At 40.2% G+C, this 13,200-nt stretch overlaps 1 protein-coding gene across 1 annotated transcript; it reads right to left on the bottom strand.

Moving 5' to 3' along the window:
* Positions 1-2,221: 2,221 nt before the first annotated feature.
* Positions 2,222-12,625, bottom strand: LOC122558632 (immunoglobulin lambda-1 light chain). The gene is made up of 6 exons (XM_043707429.2): positions 12,496-12,625; positions 12,001-12,321; positions 10,998-11,303; positions 5,841-5,951; positions 3,752-3,795; positions 2,222-3,241 (listed from the first exon to the last, which is right to left on the bottom strand). The coding sequence occupies exons 1-6, from the start codon at positions 12,554-12,556 to the stop codon at positions 3,119-3,121; spliced, it is 966 nt and encodes a 321-aa protein (XP_043563364.2). The 5' UTR covers positions 12,557-12,625; the 3' UTR covers positions 2,222-3,118.
* Positions 12,626-13,200: the final 575 nt, after the last annotated feature.

The following is a 13,200-nucleotide window of genomic DNA, read 5'->3' as shown; positions in this document are numbered from 1 at the left end:
AGACTTTTTTTTGAAATACAGTGCACTTGATTTCTCTTCGATGAAACTAGATATTACTTGAAACAGTAGCAGAGGGAAGCGACAAGGCAAGAATTCCCAGGTGTGATTGCATGGAATTTAGAACGGAAATATTCGCTACAATTGATCACAAAATAATAAGGTTGAGGCATAGAAACAAAGCACAATGATAAAAGTAGGAGATTTGACATGGAAATAATTGATGCAATAGCTGCCTGATTCTCTATTGCTTTTACTTACAAGCTATATAAGTAATTGGTACACGAGAATTCAGGAATTTCCATAAGTGTGAATCTATCATCTACTGAAAAGTGGAATATGGCGAATGTGAAATCCTGCAGATGAACACATTCATTGCGGGATTAACGGTTAATCAAAGCTGTATAAAGTAGAAAGAATGCCTGAAAAGGTTCATCTTTAAAGGTAAAAGTGAAAAACTTAAGTGTTTGGTTTAAATTGCTGACTGTTGAAATTACCTTTCTGCCTGCATGCATTATTCTGTAATAGTATTCACTGTAAAATGCAAAAAAATAGTCTCCCCAAATTCGAGTCCATTTTTGTTCGAGGTGTACAGTATTTACAAATTGCAAAGGTAACATCATACTAAACTTTACTTGGACTATAATTGATTCCTAGCCATAAATGCTGCACTAAAGGAAACATTCAGATACTGCAATAGGCAAATAGCATTCAATGCACATATGCAACGAGACCAGGACGATATCCAGGCTTGGCCTGAAAACTGGCAAGTAACATTCATGCACTAAAATACCAAGCAAAAAAACATCTTCAATAAGACCATCGTGGAGAAGAGACAATCTAATCACTCTGCTTCCCCGTCTGCTTAATATTCAATGGCGTTGGCATTACTGCACTCCCCACCACCAACTTCATGGGAGTTACCAAAAAGTGAATTGGGGCTAACATATAATTGTAATAGCTTCAAGAGCGGGTCACATCTAGAAATACTGACAGAAGTAACTTGCCACCGGACTTCCCAAAGCATGTTCACCATCTGCAAGGTACAAGTCATTGCCTGAATCAGTGCAGTTCCAACAACGCCCAAGCTATCATTGTCACCATAATGGCGCTGAGAAGATTAATGCATAAGCACATAATTGTTTTCAAGATTGCAATCAATTGTTTAAATATTACAGTTGTCGCATGAACAGTGGCAGTAGTTGTCAATTTCAGAAATTTCATGGTAAAGAATTACCGCACTCTTCCTACATGCCACGGGTGTGTGTGAACGTGAATCCGTATGCTGATTATATTGCTTAAAAATACATTTCTTAGTCGAAAGTAATTGCATGGCAGAGATAATATCAAATATTGTGAAGATAAGTTGCAGGACAAATTATTTAACACTGTGTTTCACGTGAATACAAGCAATGGCGCAATGTCTACCAAAAGAATAGCTGGGTTCTATGCCTGAACTGCTGTGCTCTTCCAGCACAACTGATCCAGAATCTGGTTTCCAGCATCTGCAGTCATTGTTTTTACCTCAATGCTGTCGTGGTCTTAGTCTTTAAAATACTTGGTATTGCACATATATTCCTTTTTCGGTATTACACAGATTCAATAACGAACCAGTGATAACCGTACCTAAAGCATTAGCCAACTATTTACATAATTTGCTTTTTTTTTCAAGTTAGAGTCAAACATAAGCTGTCACAGAATCTATTCATCCACAGAAAGTTAAAAATCAGGCCCTAAATATATTTAATCTTCTGGCCTAGTTGGCTAATTTCCTCCCCTCACTAGCTGCAGTAATGCCTGGTCATATAAATTAGTCAAGTTACTCCCAACTTAGACTCAACTCAATATTTTGAACCCTGCTTTATAGCATTTCTGGCACCAGACTCAGTAATAGAAGAAATGGTTCACAACAAAAACCTACATGCATTAATTGACAGACCATGAAACATTAAAGTAACAATTTGATGTGTTTTATTTTCTACAACGAGGATGTAATTAGTTTAGCACGTTTTCTCATTCATTAATTTATAATACCCCGAATAACTTCTCATTATTTCTTTCGGAACCCTTCTCTTAGTTGAAGTTAACGGCCTGTTGCGAATTATGGAAGCCACAAGATTATACTCGAATACGCAAAGACTAGCAATAATGTTTCCAAATGAAATGGCAAGCCAACCCAGAGCTCAGCTGTGTACGTGTCATTGAGAAATAAGCTTCACTCAGATTATGGAGGGAAATGCTTTATTTCTAAACCAGGACGATCGCCCTGAATGAAAATCGGACGCTGTGACATAATTTATGAAGTTCAAATACAATTTTCTGTTCTTGCGTTCTCTGAAAGAAAATACACGTTGCATTAAGGTCGATTTGGAACTAGAAGGAAGGAATCTATTCGTGTGCATGATAAAATGTAGACGCAGCATGACAGTAAGTATATAATAGTACGACTTTGTAAATATGTTTCAATGCAGATTTATATTGAAAGCAATTTTTATTGTAAGTATGTATATAGCTGACTAATAATTACAAAATAATTTAAAACCGCAATGGCTGTTTTACATTCTATAGCGTTCAAATGTCCTACATCTCAATAATTGGATACACGCAGGGGGACAATTTATGCCTTCATTTTAAAAGAGCTAAACTGTCAGTGCGGATCCCGGGCTCACTCATAGCACGTCAGGTGTCAATTCCATCGCAAATGGAATAATATGAAACAAGTCACGGTTTGTGAAACAAGAATAACGGTTTTGTGCACTCAAGATTGCAGCGCCCTTCAGTTTCTGATTCTCTGTAAACTGTCTTGACTGCTTTGGATTTTCTCGACAAATTCTATGCTTCCTTAGTTTTTTTGTCTCTCTGTAGTTTGTTCGGATTTCTCAAATCCAGAGAATTCTGGAGTCAAATATGTTACCTTATTCGACCAGTCCCCTGCTTTACATGAACAACCGACGTTTGAAAGTATTGTTGGTTCATTGATTTTGCAATTTCTGAGTCCAGCTCAATGCATTCATCAGAATTACATGAAGCTTTAGAGACAATGCACTATGAAAGACACAGAATCTTCAAACACTCTGCTGTAGTATGATTATCGGTTTTTCACGGGGCATCAACATTTCCTTTATGAACTTCTGAGCTTCACTTGAGCGTACGCTGTCGCGTCTTGGTCATCTCGACCTCTTGAAGTTTTATTGGTGTTTTTCAAATCTACTGCAGTATAAATCACGTTTTGGGTCGCAACCGGCTGCATGAGACAAGAAGGAGGCGGTTTGTCAGCTGGTTAGTTAATTGATTTTAACAGTTAGAGACTGATGCTTAGACAGTCAACATAAAGGTGCCTGGGCTATCAACTGATGCAGAAGCAACGGTTAATACTGTATGTGTAAACGTCTGTTGATGATGAGGACAGTAATACGGTGCCTATTGTAACTGATATTTCATTTATAGATTTTCACCACAATAGTATCATAGATATTTTTAAACGAGAGGCAGTTTCAGTATTTTAGTCATTTACCAAATGCTGCAAAATTAACCCTTGGCCAGGGTTCGTCTCCTTATTGCAGAGCTTCACAATGTTAAAGTTGCCAATCGTTTCCTCATCACTCAGCTATCTTAATCAAATTTCAAATTACTTTGAACATCACATCAACGATAAGCAAGTACTTGTTGAGAAAGCCTGTGATGAAACATTTCCATTTTAACAAGGTATATATAAATTGGAATCCATTTCTTGTGACAAATAACATCAGCTTACCTGCTCATCATAAGAATTCACAGTTGTTACATTTTCTTTTTTACCTGGCAAAATAGTGCAATTGAATTAGGTTCACTGATTACAATTTGTGTATTCAGAAGTATTTCCATCGAAAGGTAGACTTTTACATGATTATATACATGAAATAAATAGCGAGCTGGGAGCTCCATTAAATATGAGTAAAACTGATTCCATACACTCCATTCAAACAGATTGGAAATTTAGAATTTGTAAGTTATCTAGCATTTAGTAGACCATGCTAGAAATATGGAAATTCAATGCAGATCAGCAATGGGTAAACTACAAGATGTAAAACTCAGGTGTAATGCAGTATCATAAAAGATATGAGGAACCAAACAAAATATAGAATGTGCTCGTCGTTCAGTTCAGACCATTGAATGCTCTGACCAATTTTGGTCACCAATGAAGTGCAAACTTTGGTCTAACGAACGCTCAACTGAACTCACCAGATAAATACAATGGCTCCAAGAGCAGGTCAGAGGCTAGGAATACTGCGATGACTAACTCACCTATTGACTCCCGACGTCTGCCCTCATCGCCAAGGCATAAATCAGGAGTGCGATGAAATGCTCCCCACTAGCCAGATGAGAGCAGCCCCAACAACACTCAAGAAGCTTGACAAAACCCAGAAGAAAGTAGCCTGCTTTATTGGCATTGTATCCACAAGCATCCACTCCCTGCACCTCCTATGCTCATAGCAGCAGTGTGCACCATCTACAATATGCACTGCAGAAATTCACCAAACATCTTTAGACAGCACCTTCCAAACCCATGTCCACTTCAATCTAGAAGGATAAGGGCATCTGATAGATGGGAACATCAACCCCTGTAGTTCCCCTCCAAGCCACTCACCACCCTGACTTGGAAATATATCGGTATTTATTCACTGTTGCTGGGTCCTCCCGAATGAATTCCCTCCCTAATGTCATAATGGGTCAGCCCACAGCAGGTGGACACCACTTTCTCAAGGCCATCTAGGGACAAGCAATAAATGTTGGTCAGCCAGAGATGCCTACATCGCACAAAATGAATGAATAAATAAATAAGACTGGCTTTCCATTGCTAAGGTAATGAGCTACGTGGGCACACACTGTATATAAGATCTTTCCTATGCAAAGGAGAGGGCTATGCCATGTTTTGTGGATTTAATAAAAATAGTAAGCACATGGAAAGAATGGTAGATAAAATTATTGCATAATTCATTCTCAAGACAGGGAGAGCACTGGCAAAGATACTTACTGTCGATCTTTAGTCGCACTTATCAAAACACAACCACGCGGCCTGCATCACCATTTTGAAGGCCCATTACCAAAGGGCCTTCTGACTGGCGTTACACATAGTTCAGTATCTGCTAAACAGTTGAGATGATCTTTTACTTGGCGTTTTGTGACAGCCCCTAAAATTAATAATCTCTTACTGAGGCCAAAAGTTTATCTAAGTTTTAAGTGGATTAAGATCTAGAACTTTGGATTACTCGTCCAGTAGCATGAGCACTGCAATACTGTGACCTCGTGGTTCCAAGTCTGTAACTGTAAAGAACCAATAGGTTAAAAGGATGCCAACAATGGCGCTAATGATGTCGGGCAAATTTTTCTCACAAAGATAACAATGCCTTCCTGACTCGCAGCTTCCTCAGATCTTTAATTAAGCATTTGGATTTTGTATTTAAGACCACATTTCGCAATTCCAGGTGAGCATATGGCAATCTCATGTGCAGTTCATTAGGAAGCTTACAGATTCAGAATTCCATCGGAAATCTGAATCCCTCCATGATTAGTTGGAAGAACATAACAGAAGATGACGAACTAGACAAACTGAAAGAACATATCAAATTAAGATTCCCATACTTAGAATGTGGAAATTTCCGTTCGTAATATCCAATAACCAGATTTTTCATTTTCATTTTGTGACGATCCTTCCATTATGAATTCTAAATTTAGTCCCGAGCTCCAGCAAACGGTTTCCTTTGCATATCATCCAATCGCCATTCCCACGTGATACCCTTCAGACACTCTTCCGACCTTTCTGATGATCTATATAATTATCAAAGGATTAAGGTCATACCTACCGTTATTTTTTGAACAGATTTTGATCCCAACAACGATGATGAATACCAGAATTGCCAGTCCACCCATCACATATCCAGACATCCAGATAAACTGATATTTATCATTGAGATCTGCAAGATCAAAACGATTAGTGTTTAATTTGTTATTTACACCTGTCGTTGCCGAAAAAGAAATCTCGAGATAATTTGCTGGTTCAAGTACTGATCGTATGTATGCAGCTATGCAACATATTCTCAGATTACCATTTTTTAAAACAATTTAACTTTATAGATCTAGTGTCCGAACTAACTACATCCCGCAAAGAATGACATAGAACATAGAACATAGAACAATATAGCACAGAACAGGCCCTTCGGCCCACGATGTTGTGCCGAACATTTGTCCTAGCTTAAGCACCCATCCATGTACCTATCCAATTGCCGCTTAAAGGTCGCCAATGATTCTGACTCTGCTACTCCCACAGGCAGCGCATTCCATGCCCCCACCACTCTCTGGGTAAAGAACCTACCCCTGACATCCCCCCTATACCTTCCACCCTTCACCTTAAATTTATGTCCCCTTGTAACACTCTGTTGTACCCGGGGAAAAAAGTTTCTGACTGTCTACTCTATCTATTCCCCTGATCATCTTATACACCTCTATCAAGTCACCCCTCATCTTTCACCGTTCTAATGAGAAAAGGCCTAGCACTCTCAACCTATCCTCGTACGACCTATTCTCCATTCCAGGCAACATCCTGGTAAATCTTCTCTGCATCCCCTCCAAAGCTTCCACATCATTCATAAAGTGAGGCGACCAGAACTGCACACAGTACTCCAAATGTGGCCTAACCAAGGTCCTGTATAGCTGCAACATCACTTCACGACTCTTGAATTCAATCCCTCTGCTAATGAACGCTAATACACCATAGGCCTTCTTACAAGCTCTATCTACCTGAGTGGCAACTTTCAAAGATCTATGAACATAGACCCCAAGATCGCTCTGCTCCTCCACCTTACTAAGAACCCTACCGTCAACCCTGTATTCCGCATTCTTATTTGTCCTTCCAAAATGTCAACCTCACACTTGACAGGGTTGAACTCCATCTGCCACTCCTCAGCCCAGCTCTGCATCATATCTAAGTCCCTTTGCAGCCGACAACAGCCCTCCTCACTATCCACAACTCCACCAATCTTCGTATCATCTGCAAATTTACTGACCCACCCTTCGACTCCCTCTTCCAAGTCATTAACAAAAATTACAAACAGCAGAGGACCCAGAATTGATCCCTGCGGAACTCCACTTGTAACTGGGCTCCAGGCTGAATATTTATCATCTACCACCACTCTCTGACTTCGACCAGTTAGCCAGTTTTCTATCCAACTGGCCAAATTTCCCTCTATCCCATGCCTCCTGACTTTCCGCATAAGCCTACCATGGGTAACCTTATCAAATGCCTTATTAAAATCCATGTACACTGCATCCACTGCTCTACCCTCATCCACATGCTTGGTCACCTCCTCAAAGAATTCAATAAGACTTGTAAGACAAGACCTACCCTTCACAAATCCGTGCTGACTGTCCCTAATCAAGCAGTGTCTTTCCAGATACTCATAAATCCTATCCCTTAGTACCTTTTCCATTACTTTGCCTACCACCAAAGTAAGACTAACTGGCCTGTAAATCCCAGGGTTATCCCTATTCCCTTTTTTTGAACAGGGACACAATATTCGCCACTCTCCAGTCCCCTGGTACCACCCCCGTTGACAGTGAAGACGAAAAGATCATTGCCAACGGTTCTGAAATTTCCTCTCTTGCTTCCCACATAATCCTAGGATATATCCCGACAGGCCCGGGGGACTTGTCTATCCTCAAGTTGTTCAAAATGCCCAATACATCTTCCTTCCTAACAAGTATCTCTTCTAGCCTGCCAATCCGTTTCACACTCTCCTCTTCAACAATACGGTCCCTCTCATTTGTAAATACTGAAGAAAAGTATTCATTCAAGACCTCTCCTATCTCTTCCGACTCAACACAAAGTCTGCCACTACTGTCCTTGATCTGACCTACCCTCGTTCTCGTCATTCTCATGTTTCTCATATACGCATAAAATGCCTTGGGGTTATCCGTGATCCTATCCACCAAAGATTTTTCATGCCCTCTCTTAGCTCTCCTAATCCCTGTCTTCAGCTCCTGTATCCCTCCAACACTCTGTTTGAACCTTGTTTCCTCAACCTTATGTAAGCCTCCTTCTTCCTCTTTACAAGTCATTCAACCTCCCTCGTCAACCAAGGTTCCCTCACACGACCATCTCTTTCCTGCCTGACAGGTACATACATATCAAGGACACGTCGTATCTGTTCCTTGAAAAAGTTCCACATTTCCACGACATCCTTCGCTGACAGCCTATGCTCCCAACATATGCTCCTCAGATCCTGTCTTACAGCATCAGATTTACCCTTCCCCCAATTGTAAAACCTACCCTGTTGCACGCACCTGTCTCTCTCCATAACCAAGGTGAAAGTCACAGAATTGTGGTGACCATCACCAAAATGCTCACCCACTAACAAGCCCATCACTTGTCCCGGTTCATTACCAAGTGCCAAATCGAATATGGCATCCCCTCTGGTCGGACAATCTACATACTGAGTTCGAAAAGCTTCCTGTACACACTGCACAAACACCACCCCATCCAATCTACTTGATCTAAAGAGCTTCCAATCAATATTTGGGAAGTTGAAATCGCCCATGACTACTATCCTGTGGCTTCTGCACCTTTCCAAAATTTGTTTCCCAATCTGTTTCTCCACATCTCTGCTGCTATTGGGGGGCCTATAGTAAACACCCAACAAGGTGACTGCTCCTTTCCTATTTCTGACTTCAGCCCATACTACCTCCAAAGGCAAGAACTGCCTTTCAGCAGCCGTTATACAATTTCTAATTAGCAACGTCACCCCCTCCTTTTTTACCACCCTCCCTAATCTTACTGAAACATCTGTAACCAGGAACCTCCAACAACCATTCCTGTCCCTCTTCTATCCATGTTTCCGTGATGGCCACAACATCATAGTCCCAGGTACCGATCCACACCTTAAGTTCACCCACCTTATTTCTGATACATGAGACCAGAACAATATGCAAGGGAAAATTCCCTTTTCCACTGGTCTAATCAATGGCTTGAGAGGTAATGGTGAGAAGAAGTAGTGATAATGCATTGATATTAGTTTCGCTATTGCTAAGAAAAATATGGATTGTATTCATTTGACTGACATGCGATCTCAATATTGTGGAGTATAATGGGCTGAATCAAGGCATTCTCCTTATAGACTTGCGCCTTACCACACCATTGTTTGTTAATTCCAGAAAAAAAAATGGTTCGGAATGAACGAATGGATTGCCGTTACGAGTGTCACAGGCCTGGGTTGCAAGTGAAATTAGTAGCACAAAATGCCTCCCAGCATCAAAGGTCTGCACATTGGTGACTTCAATCTATAGACAGACTGGAAAACTTAATCATCACTAAGGCTGTGAATGTGTTTTGCATGGTCTTCTGGGGAGCAGTATTGAGAAACACCTGGGGACCCCGATATTTTACATCTCGTGTTATGTAGAAAAGGTATGATGCATAACCCTGCTGTAAAAGTATCTTGAGAGATGAGTGACTAGTAGTCTATATATATGTGTCTATACAATGTTTGAAAGTGAGGTATTTGAGACGAGGTATTAAATTCAAACAACTAAAATTTGGTGGGTTGAAGCATTGACAAAGAAGGTTTGGAATGATGGCATCCATTGAAGAAGTATTCAGAAGTTTCAGATATATTCTAATACACCTACCGAAAGTACAACGAGAAATTAAAATGTCAGCGAAACCTGAATGTGTGCTGTGAGGACGATGCAAAGCAATTTCAAGCATATTTGGACAGACGTGGTGAGTAGAGATAGAAGATGATATGGAAACATGTGTCGCCTTAGTAAGAGGAACAGTTGTACAGAGTACTTCTTAAATGGCAAGATATCATGCTACACTGTATAGTACGCTGAAGATTTCAAGCGGGTCTATCTGACTTCAACGATAAATTACTTAATGCTCGTACGGGTGAACAATAAACAATTAGCCAGACGAATGCATGTTAGTCAATATCACTAGAGGACTGGAGTACAGGATTAGCAAAGGTTTGCATCAATATTACAGAACCATGGTTAGATCACGCCCGGAGTAATGTGCGTGTCTTTGATCCCCTGATCGTACAAAGAATATTACTGCAATGGATTGAGTGCAACAAAGGTTCATTGGACTTGTTCCTGGGTTGGCAGAATTGTTCTGTGGAGAGAGATTGAGAAAAATGAGCTTGTACTCTCCAGCGTTTCACAAAATAAGGGTGATCTCATTGGAAACTACCAATCACTTAAGGAAAAGAAAACGGTGAATAACAAAACGTTTTTCCCATAGTTGGGGATTGGAGAACCAGGGCACACGGGTAAAGTCATCTTGTACCGAGATAAGAAATCCTTTTTTTAGAAGGATTTGCGCCTGTGGCATTGCCTACCCCAGACTGTGGAAGCATATATATGAGCGTGTGTAAATTAAAGATTGACAAGTTTCTAAACGGCAAAGATATGAAGGGATATAACAAACGTGTGGGCAAAGGCACTTGTTTGGACGATCATCCATGATTGTAATGAATCACGGATCAGCCCTTATCAGTTTAATATTTCCTCTCATGTGTTTCTTTATCCCTCCCAAGAAAAAAATTGCAATACATCTTGCCCACAAGACTACCTTCTGACATAATGACAGTGCGGATAACAAATGATATATTTGGCAGCTTCTCTTAGAAGCACTAATAAAAAAGCAAGTATATGGTCAGTTAAGAAATTGGTGATGTAAATGTTAAATATGAATTAGACCAATAATTGGAATGAATATAGAAATTGCCTGGACCTGAGTGCTCACAGACTGTTGGATGATACTGATGTCAATTTGTTTTGACAATGAGCGTGGGCAATAAAATTTTACATGGAAACATTAAAACTTAACGTTGATTTTAGGATTTCCTATCGTTCAATTTCGAAACCTTTTTTAAAACACTATTAATGTCAACGAACTTTAAATGCAGCTTTTTCCTAAATTTTACAAATTGTTGAGCTGACTTTTAGGTCTGTTGGCCTCATACCTGAGTAGGTATTTGTCACAGTGTGGATAGCAATGGCGGGAGTCCGAAGGGAGATGTGTATTACCAAACAGATGTAGACAACTTCGGTCCGCTCAGGTTGCGCCTCTTCCAAAGAACTGAAAGCTTGATACAGTCCTTCAGCGTTCTGTTTTTTAATTATCGCCGGTGTGATTGCGGTGCCATTTTTATACCAAACGAGAGTAAAATCGCCCGGATGGAACGCACTCGTCTGACACACAAGAGTCAGAGACTTCGATGAATTGTCCTTGCGTGGCTTTGTGTAAATCTTTATTGGAGCTGGAGAAACTGCAAACAAAAAAAAATGGAAAAATCAGGTCGCTGGATAAATGTTGAGATTAAAAGGACAAGAATGGCATTCTCACTTGATGCCTGATTGATAATACATTACTGTTTTACTGCGATCCTAAGGAGAGAAATAAGCAATCAGCCTAATAATTATAAAGACAGGAGAATCATAGTCGATATCATGGAGCCCGCACAGATGGAGAATCAATACATTAGATACTAAGAAGAAGAGAAGATGACTCAATTGGGTCATCGAAAAATCTGAAGCTGTCGCCAGGACAGACAACCAAAAGTTTTGTCTCCTTGGATCACCGCGGGCTTAGGGTGGTCTTGAGTTAAGAAATTTGAAGTGAACGCTAGCGTTTAGACCTATCCGTTAACATTCGGCTTCACAAGGTCATGTATCTGAAACCAAGTCTGTTCAAATTCTGTTTTCCAGAGTCTGCATTTAGAACCCATTTCTCACCTGGGTTAATATCATGGCGATTTATATAGCAAAGTAAAAGAAACATTAAACTTTGCCATTTAATTATCCAGTTGAGTGCAATGTTTTAATGTAAGCGGGGTGGTCTCGAGATAAGAAATCTGAAGTAAGCATTGTAAGTAAACAATATAACGTGATTTGTAGAGTGAAAGGCCGCACAATAAATCTATGACAACAAGGCGTTTTGAATATTCCCATTACCCCGTCACTTACTGCAGACAGTTAGATTAGTTCCTGTTCCATTTCCATAAAATGCTCCCTGACGGATTACTGTGCAGTGGTAGATTCCTGAGTCCTGGAGCATTGCGTTTCGCAGATCCAGGTTAGCAGATCCTTTAGATATGACACCAATATGTTTCCTTTTATCTACTCCTGGTTGCAGAAATTTATTCTCACCCCGTTTCCACCAACGTACCTCGAACTCTGAATTATCATGGGAAAGGGGCAAAATGCAGTAGAGAATGATGTCTGAACCCTTTGATATAACTGCCTTTGGGGGAGATTGACGGATGCTCACAGAGGAATCTGGTGCATCTGGAAGTAACATAAGAGCGCATTTTAGTTAATTGCAAACTAGGCAAAACCAGACACCTAACACCATAATTCAACATGTAATTATGAAAGAAATAAGAGAACAAACCGAAGAGCGACAATTGATTCAACTGATGCAGTACTGGAAAACCATTTTGTGTTTAATGGAACAGATACCTGCAGTAGTGAGGTCCAGGAGCGTCAGGAGAATTAAAAGAAACTTGGCATTCGACATCATTCCGGCCTAAAGTTTCAACGGATGTCTGTCTGCAGTGACCGTGTTTGTCTTTGTCAAAGGGGCTTGCTGATTATTTAACATAAAACTCGTCGCAATGACGTTAACATCCTGCGCCTGTTATTTATGAAGTAGCTTTGGATTGCAAAGTTTTGCTTTTGGATAGCCCTTGAAAATATACTGCAATACCGGCAAAAAACCAACAGGATTCAAACGTAATCCCTGTATTCCAAGCAAATCTTTCATAACACCCGTTTTTCTTTATGTCGCTTCTTCAGGACGTTATACAGCAATTTTTGACACCGAAACATAAAGGAAGCATCATAGGTGATCCAAGTTCACCAAAATCAGTCACTTTCAAGGAGTATCTTAAAGGGAGAAAATGAAATAAAGACATGTTGAGATTTAGGGAGGAAATTATCCAACTGAGACTTTTGTCAATTGAAGGCACGGGCGCAAATGGCAGCGTCATCGGTTAGGATGTTCAAGAAGCCAAGATGTGAGGAGATCAGAAAACTTCGACAATTCTGTAGATGGAAGAGATCAAAGAGACTGCAATAGAATAAGTCAAAACGCAGAAAATTAATGAAGACTTTAATTTCAAGACGTTCAAGAACAGGGAACACATGTAAGTCAGAAGACACCCG

The sequence above is a fragment of the Chiloscyllium plagiosum genome, unplaced genomic scaffold, assembly GCF_037043375.1.
Source record: "Chiloscyllium plagiosum isolate Xiang-an unplaced genomic scaffold, Cpla_swu_hap1 HiC_scaffold_17, whole genome shotgun sequence".
NCBI classification, from domain to species: domain Eukaryota; kingdom Metazoa; phylum Chordata; class Chondrichthyes; order Orectolobiformes; family Hemiscylliidae; genus Chiloscyllium; species Chiloscyllium plagiosum.
This window is presented reverse-complemented; position numbering and strand designations above follow the sequence as displayed.

Bases quoted from the DNA above. Each gene is read 5' to 3' on its own strand.
- LOC122558632 (XM_043707429.2), bottom strand. From the start codon at position 12,556: ATGATGTCGAATGCCAAGTTTCTTTTAATTCTCCTGACGCTCCTGGAC. The intron at 12,322-12,495 runs GTATCTGTTCCA...TGTTACTTCCAG, and splicing joins CCTGGACCTCACTACTGCAG to ATGCACCAGATTCCTCTGTG. The intron at 3,796-5,840 runs GTAGGTATGACC...CTATTTTGCCAG, and splicing joins AATCTGTTCAAAAAATAACG to GTAAAAAAGAAAATGTAACA.